This window comes from Ovis canadensis, chromosome 14 (assembly GCF_042477335.2).
Source record: "Ovis canadensis isolate MfBH-ARS-UI-01 breed Bighorn chromosome 14, ARS-UI_OviCan_v2, whole genome shotgun sequence".
In the NCBI taxonomy this organism is placed as follows: domain Eukaryota; kingdom Metazoa; phylum Chordata; class Mammalia; order Artiodactyla; family Bovidae; genus Ovis; species Ovis canadensis.
Genome location: NC_091258.1, coordinates 61,944,922 through 61,958,257, shown reverse-complemented (window position 1 = coordinate 61,958,257; position 13,336 = coordinate 61,944,922). Strand labels below are relative to the sequence as shown.

Here is a 13,336-nt window from a genome sequence, read left to right as displayed (position 1 = left end):
TCAATTTGTGAGAATTTGTTGTGGCATCTCCCCCCCAAAAATTCACGTACACAAATACAGAGACCCACACCAGAGCAAGTATCATTTTCTCATTGTTTATTTGTACATTTTTTTATAAAAAGTAGAAAAATAAACATACTGGGTCTGAGTTTGAGAAATGTCATCCATAAATAAAGAAATAATTATTTGGAGGCAAAAAAAAAAAACAAAACTGGTTTTGATGCATTAAATATATCTAAAAAGGTAGGACAGGTTGCAGGCGGGTCTCCAGGGTCAGACACACTGGTCTCCACTGGCAACACATTTCAGGTCCCGGGTGAGGAGGCGGAAGAGGTTGAACATCACGGAGGCTTCGAGGCAGTCCTGGGACTCCTGAGGGAAGAGGGGGACGGCTCAGTATCTCCCACGCCTGGGATCCCAGCTGCCCCGGACATCGGTTTGCTTTCTCCGCTCACTCACCTTCTTTTGGGCCTCCTGGAGCCGGTGCAGCCAGTGGTGGAGGCGGCCCCGGGGCCTGGGGCCTGCTGTGGGCTGAGCTGGGACCTGGGGGCAGAGGAGAGAGGGGTGAGGCTGTGAGGCGGAGCCGGGGACCGAGGGGGATGCCCAGGCGGTCAGAGCCCAGACCCGGCCTGGGGCCCCAGCACTCACACAGGCCTGGAGCTTGGAGTGGACGTGCTGCAGCGTGAGAAGGGGCTGCTCCAGGCTGCGGCCCAGGGACGAGTTAGCCATGGCGTCCAGGACCGTCAGCGTCAGGGCCAGCTCTGCCTCCAGAGCCACGGGGCGCTCCCACACCTGAGGAGACAGAAGACACGTGAGAGCTGCACGTGAGAGAGACCAGGTGAGGGGCCAGGTGAGGGGCCAGGTGAGGGGGGCAGATGAGGGGACAGGTGAGGGGGGCAGGTGAGGGGGCAGGTGGGGGGGCAGCTGAGGGGGGCAGGGGAACGGACAGAGGGAGGGGACAGGTGGGGGGGCAGCTGAGGGGGGCAGGGGAAGGGACAGAGGGAGGGGAGGCAGGGGCAGGTGAGAGACACAGTCCACGAGGTTGGCTGAGGGGAAGTGGTGGGAGAGGACTGGGGAGGGCAGGGAGAGAAGGAGGAGGTGAGGGGGCACCTGCGGAGCCAGGGCAGCTGAGGGCAGGCGGGCCTGACTCTCCCAGCTCACCTGCAGGTGCTTCAGGTCCCGGGTCCTGGGGAACAGGCGGCCGCCGCAGTCCCAGTCCTTCTGCAAGCGCGAGTCTTCCTAGAGAGCAAGGGCAAGGTCGGGTCACAGCGGGAGGGACGGTGGGGGGCGGGGCAGGGAGACCGGAGGATGGCCAGCAACAGAGGCGGGAGGTTCACTTCCCAAAGGATGGTAGAGGCTCATCCAGTGCAGGACAGGGGGTCGCCCACTGCGGGGAGGGGGGAGGTCAGCCCCGTGGAGGGGGGCAGGCCCGCCTGCAGCCCAGGTGGTCTAGGAGCCCACAGGAGGCGGCTGGGGGCTCACCCACTGCAGGAGGGGTGGGGAGACTCACAAAGGCATCCCTGGCCGTCTTGAAGGCCTGCAGCTCTTGAGGGGACAGAGACTTGAACTGGGCCATGTGGCAGCCCCTGGCAGGTGGGAGGGCCCTGGGGGCAGAGGGCACAGGAACTGCTCCTGTCCTGCTCAGCGCCGCAGTCATCAGCATCAGCACCAGCACCAGCGTGCAGCCTGGGGCCATGTCTGGTTAAGGAAGGATAGAAAGGTGAGGGGAGGGAGGGCGTCAGGGAGTGAGGGTGCAGGCTCCGGAGAGGTGAGGGTCCCAGACAGTGATGCGGGGGCTCACCCAGCTTCATTCCTGCTCTCTGGTGTCTGTCAGAATCGGGGATCAAGTGTCCACTCGGAGGCTGTTGCCTAGGATCTCAGTCTTGTCTGGCGTCTCTGACTTCAGCCTCCTCTTCTGGATCTCAGCTCGTTGCTCCGTTCGTGTCTCTGAACTTCCAGCTCTGTCTGGTCTGAGGTGTAACTGCTGCCTGAGCTCCATGGTGCAGCTTTTAGCCTGTGCAGCCGGGCAATCCCAGCTGATGTAGGAAAAGTGAAAACACAGGTAAAGGCTGACAGTGGCCACCAGGGGAGGCCCGGGCTGGGAAAGCCCAGAGCAGGGTGGAGCCAGTGAGCCAGGTGAGCTCACTGAAAGATAAAATGACATCAATTCATGCTCGCCTCGAATGAGTAATGAAGTAATGAGTGAGTAATGAAGACAAAATCAGGATGGGGACAGCTTCAGCCCCACAAGGGGTTGGGGGTTCTTCTGGAGGGACCAGGCTGATTTAGACTGGGTGGGGAGGGTCAGAGGGATTTTCTCTTTTGCAGCTGCCCCAGTGCAGGAAAAGGAAGGAAAAGGCACCTGTAGGAGGTGTTACCATGAACAACCTGGACCTTCTAAGAGAGAGGCTGGTCAGAGGATGGGAGAAGATCCAGGGGTACTGCTGAGGGTGGGGAGAGGGGGTCAGAAAGGCAGAAACACTCTGTAACCAAGAGAGGAGACCAGCCCCTCCCCACCTGGTACTGATAGTGACAGAATAGGGGAGGGGTGGAGCCTGCACTAACCTGTTCTCTGATTGTCAGGCACAGGAATAGGAGGATCTACTATGAAATCGGGGTGTGACCAAGACTTCTGGGAAATCAACTGGGTTTGAGAAAAACGACTTCATTTATTCATTATTATAAGTAATTACTCACCCCCTCCCTCACTTTGGGTCAGACCCTTTTTAAGGCACAAGGAAGAGATCATTAGAAAAATAAAAGGCATAAAACAATCCTTCATGAAGCTTTCTTTCTTTCTTTCTTTCTTTTTTTTTTTTTAACAAGAAAAAGGTACCAGAGAGTATGGGATGGGGGGATTAGGCATGTGGAATGTATTATGTTAGATAACATCAGATAATGAAAATGAAAGAAATGAACCAGGGTTGAGAGCAGAGTGGAAGAGAAAGTTTGCATTAAATAAGGTAATGAAATGACACTTGAGGGCAGACCTAAAGGAAGTGAGGGAGGCAGCTCTGTGGAGACCTGAGAGGGAGCCTTCTAAGAAAAGGAAACAGTCAGCGCAAAAGGAAAAGAGAGAGAACCTCCTCTTATTGTGAGCCTGTCTATTTCTCTGCTGCAGTGTGGTCTTGAATACTCACGATAGCACCAAGTCATCCATGCTTTAATCTACATTTCAAATACAGAAGACGAGGTGGGGGTGGGGGACCCAGAGAGGTTAAGAAAGTTATTCATGGTCACACAGCAAATAACCAGTGAGGGCAGGATATGAACTGAATTTTGTCTGAAACCAGAAAATAGCCACTGCACTCAGCAGCCCCAGTGTGGTTAGATCTCCTGGACTTGGAGGGAGTTGGATTTTTCCAAGAGAAGGTGTGGAGTCCTTTTGACTGTTTCTCTACCCCCTCTTTCCTTCATTCGTAATTCCAGGGAGAGGGTGGACCAAAGTCTTCAGCTGGGAATATCTTTGAACACTAATGGATAATAATGTTTCCAAAGCAACAGCAGGGATATGCCCAAGGCACCTACCAGTGTTCTCATCAGTTCTGTCAATTGCAGGGACCTTATATCACGGGAGGAGACATGGCTAAAAGGAATCCTGAAAATTGACAAAATACCTCAAAATTCTTAAGCATCATAGTGCTTCTCTTACCAAGGGAGTTCAGGGCAGTGGTTAAGAGCTTGGGAAGAAAGAGAAAGTGTTAGTGCAGTCACCTCCAACTCTTTTTGAACTCTTGAACTGTAGCTCGCCTGGCTCCTCTGTCCATGGGATTCTCCAGGCAACAATACTGGAGTGGGTTGCCATTTCCTCCTCCAGGGGATCTTCCTGACCTAGGGATTGGATCTGGGTTTCTTCCTTGCAGGCAGATTCTTTACTCTCTGAGATACCAGGTAGGAGCTGGGAGCTGGAGTTAAAGACTCTGGGGTTCAAACCTGGCTCTGACCATCACTAGTTGTGTGACCTTGGGAAACAGGCCTTGTAGCTGTCCATAAAGATTGTCCATCCACAGGTTCAGACTTTTTTTTTTTTTTTTGCCTCACAGCAGGGCAAATAGGTTCTTAATTCTCCAACCAGGGATCCATCTCAAGCCCCAGGCACTGGAAGCCCAGCATCTTAACCACTGGACTACCCAGGAAGTCCCTTGACAAATTTTTAAAGTCCAATTGTTTTGCATTTATATGTGTGATGACTTAATGGAGATCAATTATTACTGCCATTCCATGACTTCAGCTGGAAGTTTCAGAAACATTATTTCAATGTATATTATTCACTGCAAGAGAAGTGCAATAATGCCATGGCATGGATGAGAAAAGTGAAGCTCAGAGAGGATTTGTCCAGAGACACGATTCTGAAGTGGCAGGGACAGAACTGAAACTCAAGTCACCTGATTTCCCTGTCTCAGCATTCTGCGCTCAACAGCCCTCCTCACAAGGATCGCAGGAGAAACAACCAATAAAAATGCAAAAATATTTAATCATTGGCAATAAATTGACAACAGAAGACAGAATAGCAAATACACAGAAACTTCATCAATACAAAACACACAAGTTACGGAATTAAAAACACACACACACACACACACACACACACCAAACTGCTTCTCAGGACTTTTGGCCCCTTCACTACCCAGTCCCTCAGGAAATGAGGCCTCCCCAGGGGGGAGCTCCAAGAGTCCCAGATTCATGGACTCTCAAGGTGACCACTGAAGGTTCAAAGCTGGGATTGGAACCTCTCATGGGACAGGGGTTGCCGTAACTACAGAAGTAGAAACCGGTCCATGGTCTGTGGTGGTGGTTAGCGACCAAGGCAGACACGGACTCCAGTCTTTTCCTGGGAGGTTCTTAGGGCAACGCATCCCACGGGAATACCGCTGGTTCCCGGGGACTCTTCCTGGTCTTTGGGGAAAGGGTGCCTCAGGCACCAGCGCATACGGGTGGAGGCTGACAGACCCCCTGGTTCAGTGAGACCGCGGAGGAGGGCGGCGCCCGCAGCCAGGCGCTCTGAGCGCTCCGGGTCCAGACGCAGCGGCGGCGGCATCACAGACAAGGTCCCGCGCGCGCCACCAGCCGCAGGTCCCACGCGAGCAGGCGCAGGAGGTGGAAGATGACGGCGGCTTCGTGGCACCGAGGCGAGTCCTGCAGCCCGGGAAGGAGGCAGGGCGGGGCTGAGTCAGGACTCTGCTTCCCGTGAGACAACCCCACTCCAGACCCTCAGGGCGCAAGCCCGGCCGCCGCCGCGTCTCCACCTCCCGCGGTCCTCCCTGCGGTCCTCCCTGCGGTCCAGCCGCGCTCGCGCCGGCTCCACTCACAGCTCGGCGAGTCTTGGGACGCCTCCCGGGCCGCCGCGGGGACCTGCTCCAGGAGCCTGGCCGGGCCAGCTCGAGCTGGAGCGGGGAAGGAGGTCAGCGAAGGCGGTGGAGACCCGAGCCTCCCGCCCCCTCCCCGCTGACTCGGGCCCTCTCCCTTCCGGCCGCAGAGCAAAGCCGGGAGGCTGCGCTTGGGGCCCGTGCCCGTTTCCGGGCTCAGTGGGACAGCTTCGCAGTGCGGGTCGTGGCCCTGAGACCAGGGGCGCCGAGCGAGCCGGGAGCGGCGCGGGGCCAGGCCGCCGAGCACTCACGCAGGCCGCCACGTCCCGCCCCGCGGCCGCCAGCAGCTCCAGGGTCTGCCCGACGCCGGGGAAGAGCTCGGGGCTCGGCAGGCTGCTCAGCACGGCCCGGGCGTCGGCGAGGTCGCGGGCCACCCGGCGGAGCATCGCACAGGACTGCGGGGACCGGGCTGGAGTTAGACGGGGCGGCGCCGGAGCCGCCCCCCACCACACACACAACCCCGCCCGCCTCGGGCCTCACCGACGGCCGGGGAGGGTTCCTCTTCAGGCGGATCGAGCAGTTTTGGGGGCCCCAGCTCAGCGTCTCTTCTTCCTGCGGGACAAGAGCTGGGGTGACGCAGGGCCTCCTGGCCAGGACCCGTGGAACTGGGACGTCGAGGATTCCTGGACGTGGATCAGGACGGGTTGGGACGGTGGTGTTTTTCTTGTCTTGAACCAGGCTGCACTCTGTTGAGTCAGCTGAAATGCACGCGCGCTCTGTGTGCGGAGCCTAAGCCTCGACGTCGAGCCGAGTCCGCCTGGAGGGGGCGTCCCATCTCTGACGTACCTCAAGGTCTTGTATGACCGACCACCAGAGCCTCAAGGAAGGGGTCGGGGTTCTCTACTCTGAGATGCGCCATGCACCTACTAGACTCCAGTTCGCCAGGGCCCCTTGGGACAAAGACTGGCATATCTGAGCCCAGCGGTGCCAGGGGCGGAGGGGCGGGGGCCTCTGAGCATCACTCACATAGTGGTCCCTCAGCGCCTTGACAGCCAGCAGCACCCGGGGGTCCAAGGAGCGATAGTGTGAGAGGAGGCAGCGCTGAGGCTCAGTCACGTTGGGGTCGGCAGCTACACCCACAGTCACCAAGACCCACAATCCCACGACCACTGCGGCTGCGCCACTCTGCCCCATCTCTGCTCCTGCTGGAGGCGACAGATGTCAGGGAGCCTAAAGAGAAGGCCCTGAGTCCAAGCCCCTGCCTCTGGTTAGACTGGCACAAGGACTGTCACTCACAGCGTGGACGCTGATCACACCCAGGGGAAGAGACAAGGCGGGTCCTGACACCCCTCCTCCCCTCAGCCTCTCTCCCCTCACTCCTCACCTGCACTGTGGCTTGGGTGCCTGGCACTGCAGCAGGGCCTGTCTTCCACTGGCCTCTGAGTGGTGTTCAGAGTGGTGCCCACCTAGGTCGGCGGTGCCTGCACCCTCCATGGTGGCTTTTAAGTGTTTTAAGTGGGACCAGTGAGCAACTGGGCTTCCCCGGTGCAGGGTAAGCTTTCCCAACGTCAGTGCTGGCCATTGATCGGCCCAGAGGGTTGTAGGCAGGGATGTGAGGACTTTAACCCACAGTGGGGCAATGCCAGCTATGATGCCACCCCAGCTGACTGCCAACACTTCCGGTCCCTTTCTGTATCCTTTCACTTTCATCACCCTGAGTGTTGTTATCTCTTTTCTATAATGCCGATTAGCTCTTACACAGTTACAAGGCCCTGTTCCAAGGTATTGATATGTACTCATCTCACTCAGTGTTTCAAAAATGACACTGCAAGAGTTGTTCTATTATACCTCCAATTTGCAGATGGGAAAACCGTGGCACAGTAAGACGAAGGAGCTTCTCCAAGATACGCAGCTCACAATCGGCAGAGGCAGAATTTGAGCCTATCCTCAAACCAGCTTCCAAGCTTGATCTCTAAGCCATAACTACGCCCACCCCATATCTGACTGAGTGCCTCCTCTCTTTCCTCTTCTGTCCTCACTTCATTATGGTTCTCTCTCTTCCCTCTCTATTCGCCTCCCGTTTTGTCTCCACCTCTTTGGTCCTGTGTTTGTCTCTGTCAGTAACTTCATTTGTTTCTTATTCCTTTTTCTCACTGAGAAATGGAGTATTTCCTGCCATATCAATAGACAAGGGTGATACAGCCATCAGTGACTCCGGCCCTCCGAAGGTGAATTTCTGAGCCCATGAAGAAGAACAACATCCAGCAGCCATCAGGCTGTAACCACTCCCTACGGTGAACTCCGGGGAAACTCAGGATACTGGCCCCAGATAGCGGAGATGCATGTGAAAGGAATGATTTCAGTGAGTCCAGACTCTTCCACCTTTGCACACAAGGAAAAGCGCTAAATTCCTTAACTTGTGGTATCTGATTTTCTTTAATTCACAAAAATACTTCTGACATTCAGACTACCTACCCCTTGATGCAAATTTCAGTGTAACCTGACTCCCTCCCCCTCCCACCTCCTCTGAGTAGTTCTCCCAGGACCACTTAAGATGCTGCCTCCTGGACTTAAGTCCTGAAAATTTCCACCAAATAAAATGTAACTCAACTTTTAGGCTGTGACTATTTTTTAGTCAACATCACAAACATTCAAGTGTCTCTGTGTGTCTCAGTCAGTCTCTGTTTTGGTTTAAAAATAAAATCTACTGGACTTCCCTGGTGGCTCAGTGGTAAAGGATCGCCTACCAATGCAGGGGACATGGGTTCCATCCCTGGTCTGGGAAGATTCCGCGTGCTGAGGGACAACAGAGCCCATACGCCGCAACTGCTGAGCCAGTGCTCCAGGGCCCTTGCTCTGCCACGAAAGAAACTATTGCAATGAGAAGCCTGCACGCCGTAACTAGAGAGTAGTCCTCACTCGCTGCAACTGAAGAAGGCCTGCAACAAAAACCCAACAGAGCCAAAATAAAAAGAAACAAAAGGGACTTCCCTGGTGGTCCAGTGACTAATACTCTGGGCTCCCAATTCAGGGGACCTGGGTTCAATCCCTGGTCAGGGAACTAGGTCTCACATGCCACAGCTAAGACCCTGGTGCAGCCAAATAAATAAATAAAAATATTAAATAAATAATACAACCTACTACTTTTCCTGATAAAATTAGTAATGCAGGGCCATTGGATAATGCCTGAGAAATAGAGACATGCATAAGGGAGAAAAAAAAAATCTGTAAATTCACCACCCACCTCACCCTGTCTCACCTCACCCCAGCTCTGGAACAGTTTTTCCAATGTGTAGAAATGTTACATATATTGATTTGTGTGTGTGTTTTCTGATTATCGAAGTAACACATTCGTTATAAAGATTCAGCCAATTAAAAAAACATACAACTTGGAGAGTTAAAAAAGTCTTTAATCTCACTTTCTGGAGGTAATCTTTTTAGCAGTTAGCTGCTAATCCTCCTTTTTTTTTTTTCTTTTTTCCTCTGTGAACAATTTCTGCCAAATTGGAGCTTGTCTGTATACAGTTTGGTAGCCTGCTTTTCGTGTCTTACCATTATTTCTCATTTTCATTCCCCCACATCTTTAATTATACTATATCAGTGAGGTCCCCTGCAGGAAAGATGCCCTAATCAATTTAGGATAATTTGAAGTGGTTTAATACCAGGAGTGTTTACCAAGGGATTGGATGGTAAAGGGAGCAGAGGAGGAGTAGTTCAAGGTCTTGGGGCCCAGCCGGCATGGGTCTGTCATCCCTAAGCCTGAAGAAAGCGGATAGGGGAGGGAGGGGTTACCTGACCTGGGAGGAAGAGAGTCATACACACAGGTGGAGGAAAGAGAAGTAAATACACTGACTGTATTCTACTTTCCCTCTCTCAAGCCCTATTACTAGGCTCCCCATTGACTGCACTCAGCAGAAGCCAAAGGCCAGCTTCTGGGGCCCAGAGGAGGCTAGAGAAGTGGGAAGAATGAACTTGGAGGGGCAGATGGAAGACAATTTGCATGTACCACTAGTAAGCCTTCCAATCTAATGGGATTATTGAATAACCAATCCCAAACTCCTATTGGTGGGCATTGATATTCTTTCCAGTCTTGTTAAAATCATGCTTCTTAAGACTAGGGGAGAGAAAGGGAGGGACTTTTTCATTCTTTTAATGGTGTCTGTCATCTGATATTTTAAATTTTTCTAATTCACCAATTTTTCTTCTTCCACGTCTTGTGCTTTCAGCGTATACAAAAAATCATCACCACGGTTCCCTAGATTTTCTCCTATACTACATTACAGGAGTTTTATAGTTCTGCACTTTACATTAGGTCTATGATATATTTTAAGTTAATTTTTGTGAAAATGTGCAAAGTCTGCATCTAGGTTTATTTATTTATATTTATTTTTGGCCACACCCTAAGGCATGCAGGATTTAGTTCCCGGACCAGGGACTGAAACTTCACCCCTTGTAGTGGAAGCTCGGAGTCTAAACCACTGGGCCACCCGGGAATTCCCTATCCAGTTGTTTCAATACCATTTGTGGGAAGATTATCCTTTCTTTACTGAATTGCCTTTGGTCCTTTCTCAAAAATCAATTGACTGCATTTGTGTGGGTCTATTCCTGGGCACTCTCTTCTGTTACATTGATTTATTTATCTTGTCACTAATAACAGAGTCTTGATTATTGTAGCTTTATAGTAAGTCTTAACGTGACAGTGTCAGTTCTCCAACGTTATTCTTCTCCTTTAATACTGTGAAAGCTACTCTGGGTCTTTTGAATTTCTGTTTAACTTTCACTTTGTCGATATCCACAAATTAACTTGCTGGAATTCTGGATTGCATTGACTCTATAGATTAAGTTAGGAAGAACTGACATCTTGACAATATCGAATCTTCTTATCCATATTCATAGAAGAGTTCTATTTTTAGATGTTCTTTTACTTCTCTCATCAGAGTTTTATACTGTTTCTCATACAGATTTTGTTTATATTTTGTTAGATTTGTATTAATACTTAAGTATTAAATTTTGGGGGATGCTGAATGTAAATGGTATTTTTAATTTCAAATTCAAAGTGTTCATTGAAAGCAATAGGCTTTTGTGTATTAACCTTATATCCTGCCACCTTGCTGTAATCGCTTATTGATTCAGAAATTTTTTTTTTCCCCCAGATACATGTTTTTAAAGACATAAAATTAAATACACAGGACTATTAAGAAAACTGATTATATTGAAACACAGTTACCAAAACATTAGAGTAACTTTGCAATAAGTGATACATATGCCTAATGATCTAAGTACAAGATAGAGCAATAGGTTTAACAACTACTATACTTTGAGGTACTAAAAGGAGTAAATGATATTGCGAGACGTGTGCCGTATCTGTAAAATGCTATGAAATATCTGTGCCTTCTTTTATGACAAAGTCACAACTTCTGCTAATATCATTGTAGCTTGTTGCTTACATTCATAAGGGAAAGAAATGCTAAATTTCAGTTAGAGGTTAGTGAAGAAGATGTAACTTTCTCCCATGCAAGTTCACCCTTCCCTGAATCCTACTGTAGGGTGGCTCATGAACCACAGGTGAAGCTGGACTTTAAATAGAATGAAGTAGATCTATGTGTACTGACATGGAAAAATCTTCAAGACATAGAGTGAAAAAAGGAAATGTTGAGAACAATGCACACGTTGTGACACTCCCTGTGTTTAGAAATATTCATACATGCAAAAGCAATTCACTGGGGAAAAGAGCCCTTTCAAAAACAGTGCTGGGCTTCCTTAGTGGCTTAGTGGTGAAGAACCTGCCTGCCAATGCAGGAGACACCTGGTTCAATCCCTGGTCTGGGAAGATTCCACATGACCCAAGCCAACTAAGCCTGTGCACAATTATTGAGCCTGTGCTCTGGAGCCCAGGAACGGCAACTATTGAAGCCCCCACTGAAGCACCCTAGAGCCCCTGCTCCGCAGCAAGAGAAGCCACCACTATAAGAAGCCCATGCACTGAAATGAAGAGATCTCACTTGCTGCAACTAGAGAAAGTCCGTGAAGTAATGAAGACCAGACCCAGCTAAGAATAAGTAAATTAATTAACTAAAAAAACAATGCTGGAGTAACTGGACATCCATAGGCCAAACAATGAACGTTAATCTAAAACTCACATGAAAATAAAAATTAACTCAATATGGAGCACTGACTTAAATGTAAAACATAAAGCTACAGAAGTTAGAAAAACTTAGGAGGACCATCTTCAAGGTCTAGAGGTGGACAAAGGGATTAATCCATAAAAGGAAAATTGATCAACCGAACTTGATCAAAAATTTGCTCTGTGAAAGACCATGTTAAAAAGACAGGACTTCTCTCGTGGTACAGTGGATAAGAATCCACCTGCCAATCCAGGGGACATGGGTTCGATCCTGGATCTGGGAAGATCCCACATGCCTGGGAGCAACTAAGCCTGTGCTCCACAACCCCTGAGCCCATGCTCTAGATCCAGTGAGCCACAACTACTGAGCCCAAGTGCTGCAATTCCTAAAGCCCGTGTGCCTAGGGCCTGTGCTCCACAACAAGCCACCGCAATGAGAAGCCAGAGCATGCAACCAGAGAGAGCCCTCGTGAAGCAATGAAGACCAGCACAACCAAAAACGATTAATGAAAAAAGAAGATAGAGGAGCTAAAGACTGGGAGAAAATACCTGCAAACCCCCCATCTGATGAAGGACTAGTATCTTGAATAGATAAAAAACTCTCAAAACTCAACAGTAGAAAAATTAAACAATCCATTTGGGAAATGGGCAAAAGACATTAAGAGACATTTCACTAAAAGAGTGAAAGTTGGGAAATAAGTATATGAAAATATGTTGGACATTATTAGCCATTCAGTTCAGTTCAGTTCAGTCGCTCAGTTGTGTCCGACTCTTTGCAACCCCATGAACTGCAGCACGCCAGGCCTCCCTGTCTATCACCAACTCTCAGAGTTCACTCAAACTCACGTCATTAGAGAGACGCAAATTAAAACCACAATGAGATACCATTATATGGCTATCAGAATGCCTAAAAAAATAGTGATAACATCAAATGCTAGTGAGGATACAGGAAACTGATCACTCATTGCTGGTGTAAATGCAAAATGGTACAGCCCCTCTGGAAAACAGGGTTGGTCATTTCTTAAAACACTAAACATGCAGGGCTTACCTGATGGTTCAGTGGTAAAGAATCTGTCTCCCAATGCAGGAGACATGGGTTCAATTCCTGGCCTGGGAAGATCCTACATACTGTGGAGCAATTAAGCCTGTTAGTTGGTAATTGGTAAAGGACTACATATCATTTAATAGAGTGTTATTAAATGATATTTATTCATTTACTAATTATAAAACTATTGTTCATTTGCTATTGAAAATTGGAATTGCAGACATGTTTTTCTCAACCATTGTTAACAATAATTATAGCTGATACATACTGAGCACTTCCTGAATGAAGAATCCCATGGACAGAGGAACCAGGCGGACTACAGTCCATGGAATCAGTCAGACATGATTGAAGCAACTTAACATGCACACACACGAAATAATGCCCTAGGGAAGACAGAATTTTTCTAAGACCCAGATGAGGAAAAAGGCCGAAAAACAGAAGGGAGGGATATTTGTGCAAGGAAAGAGAAAGAAAAAGACAGGGAGAGAAGACAGGATGTAACAACAAAAGAGTGTGATGGAAGAGCAGGCATTAGAAACCCTAGTGTGAGCTCCTGGAGGGCAGGCACTTGTATTGGTACCTCTGCCAAGCTTGCCGCTTCCAATTGAAGGCAATGGTGTGTTTTCAGTTCATCACTAGAGAGCAAAAGGAAGATCAACACACAGAAAATACAGAGTCCAGAATGCAAACTAGCAATTGGCTCAGGAGCGAGGGTCAGGCAGAGTCATCGCTGGCACTGGCCCAAGGTGGGTAAAGTCCACACACGCTGGCCACTGGCCAGCACTGACGTTGGGAAAGCTTACCCTGCACCGGGGAAGCCCAGTTGCTCACTGGTCCCAGTTGAAACACTTAAAAGCCACC

General features: G+C 49.7%; 2 protein-coding genes across 2 annotated transcripts; both read right to left on the bottom strand.

The window, feature by feature from the left end:
* Nucleotides 1–273: 273 nt before the first annotated feature.
* Nucleotides 274–1,696, bottom strand: LOC138419685 (interferon lambda-3-like). Its single transcript, XM_069552546.1, has 5 exons — nucleotides 1,511–1,696; nucleotides 1,162–1,239; nucleotides 649–792; nucleotides 460–543; nucleotides 274–369 (listed from the first exon to the last, which is right to left on the bottom strand). The coding sequence occupies exons 1-5, from the start codon at nucleotides 1,694–1,696 to the stop codon at nucleotides 274–276; spliced, it is 588 nt and encodes a 195-aa protein (XP_069408647.1).
* Nucleotides 1,697–5,037: 3,341 nt separating this feature from the next.
* On the bottom strand, nucleotides 5,038–6,800 carry LOC138419538 (interferon lambda-4-like). Its single transcript, XM_069552415.1, has 6 exons — nucleotides 6,773–6,800; nucleotides 6,333–6,508; nucleotides 5,847–5,918; nucleotides 5,618–5,761; nucleotides 5,310–5,384; nucleotides 5,038–5,136 (listed from the first exon to the last, which is right to left on the bottom strand). The coding sequence occupies exons 1-6, from the start codon at nucleotides 6,798–6,800 to the stop codon at nucleotides 5,038–5,040; spliced, it is 594 nt and encodes a 197-aa protein (XP_069408516.1).
* Nucleotides 6,801–13,336: the final 6,536 nt, after the last annotated feature.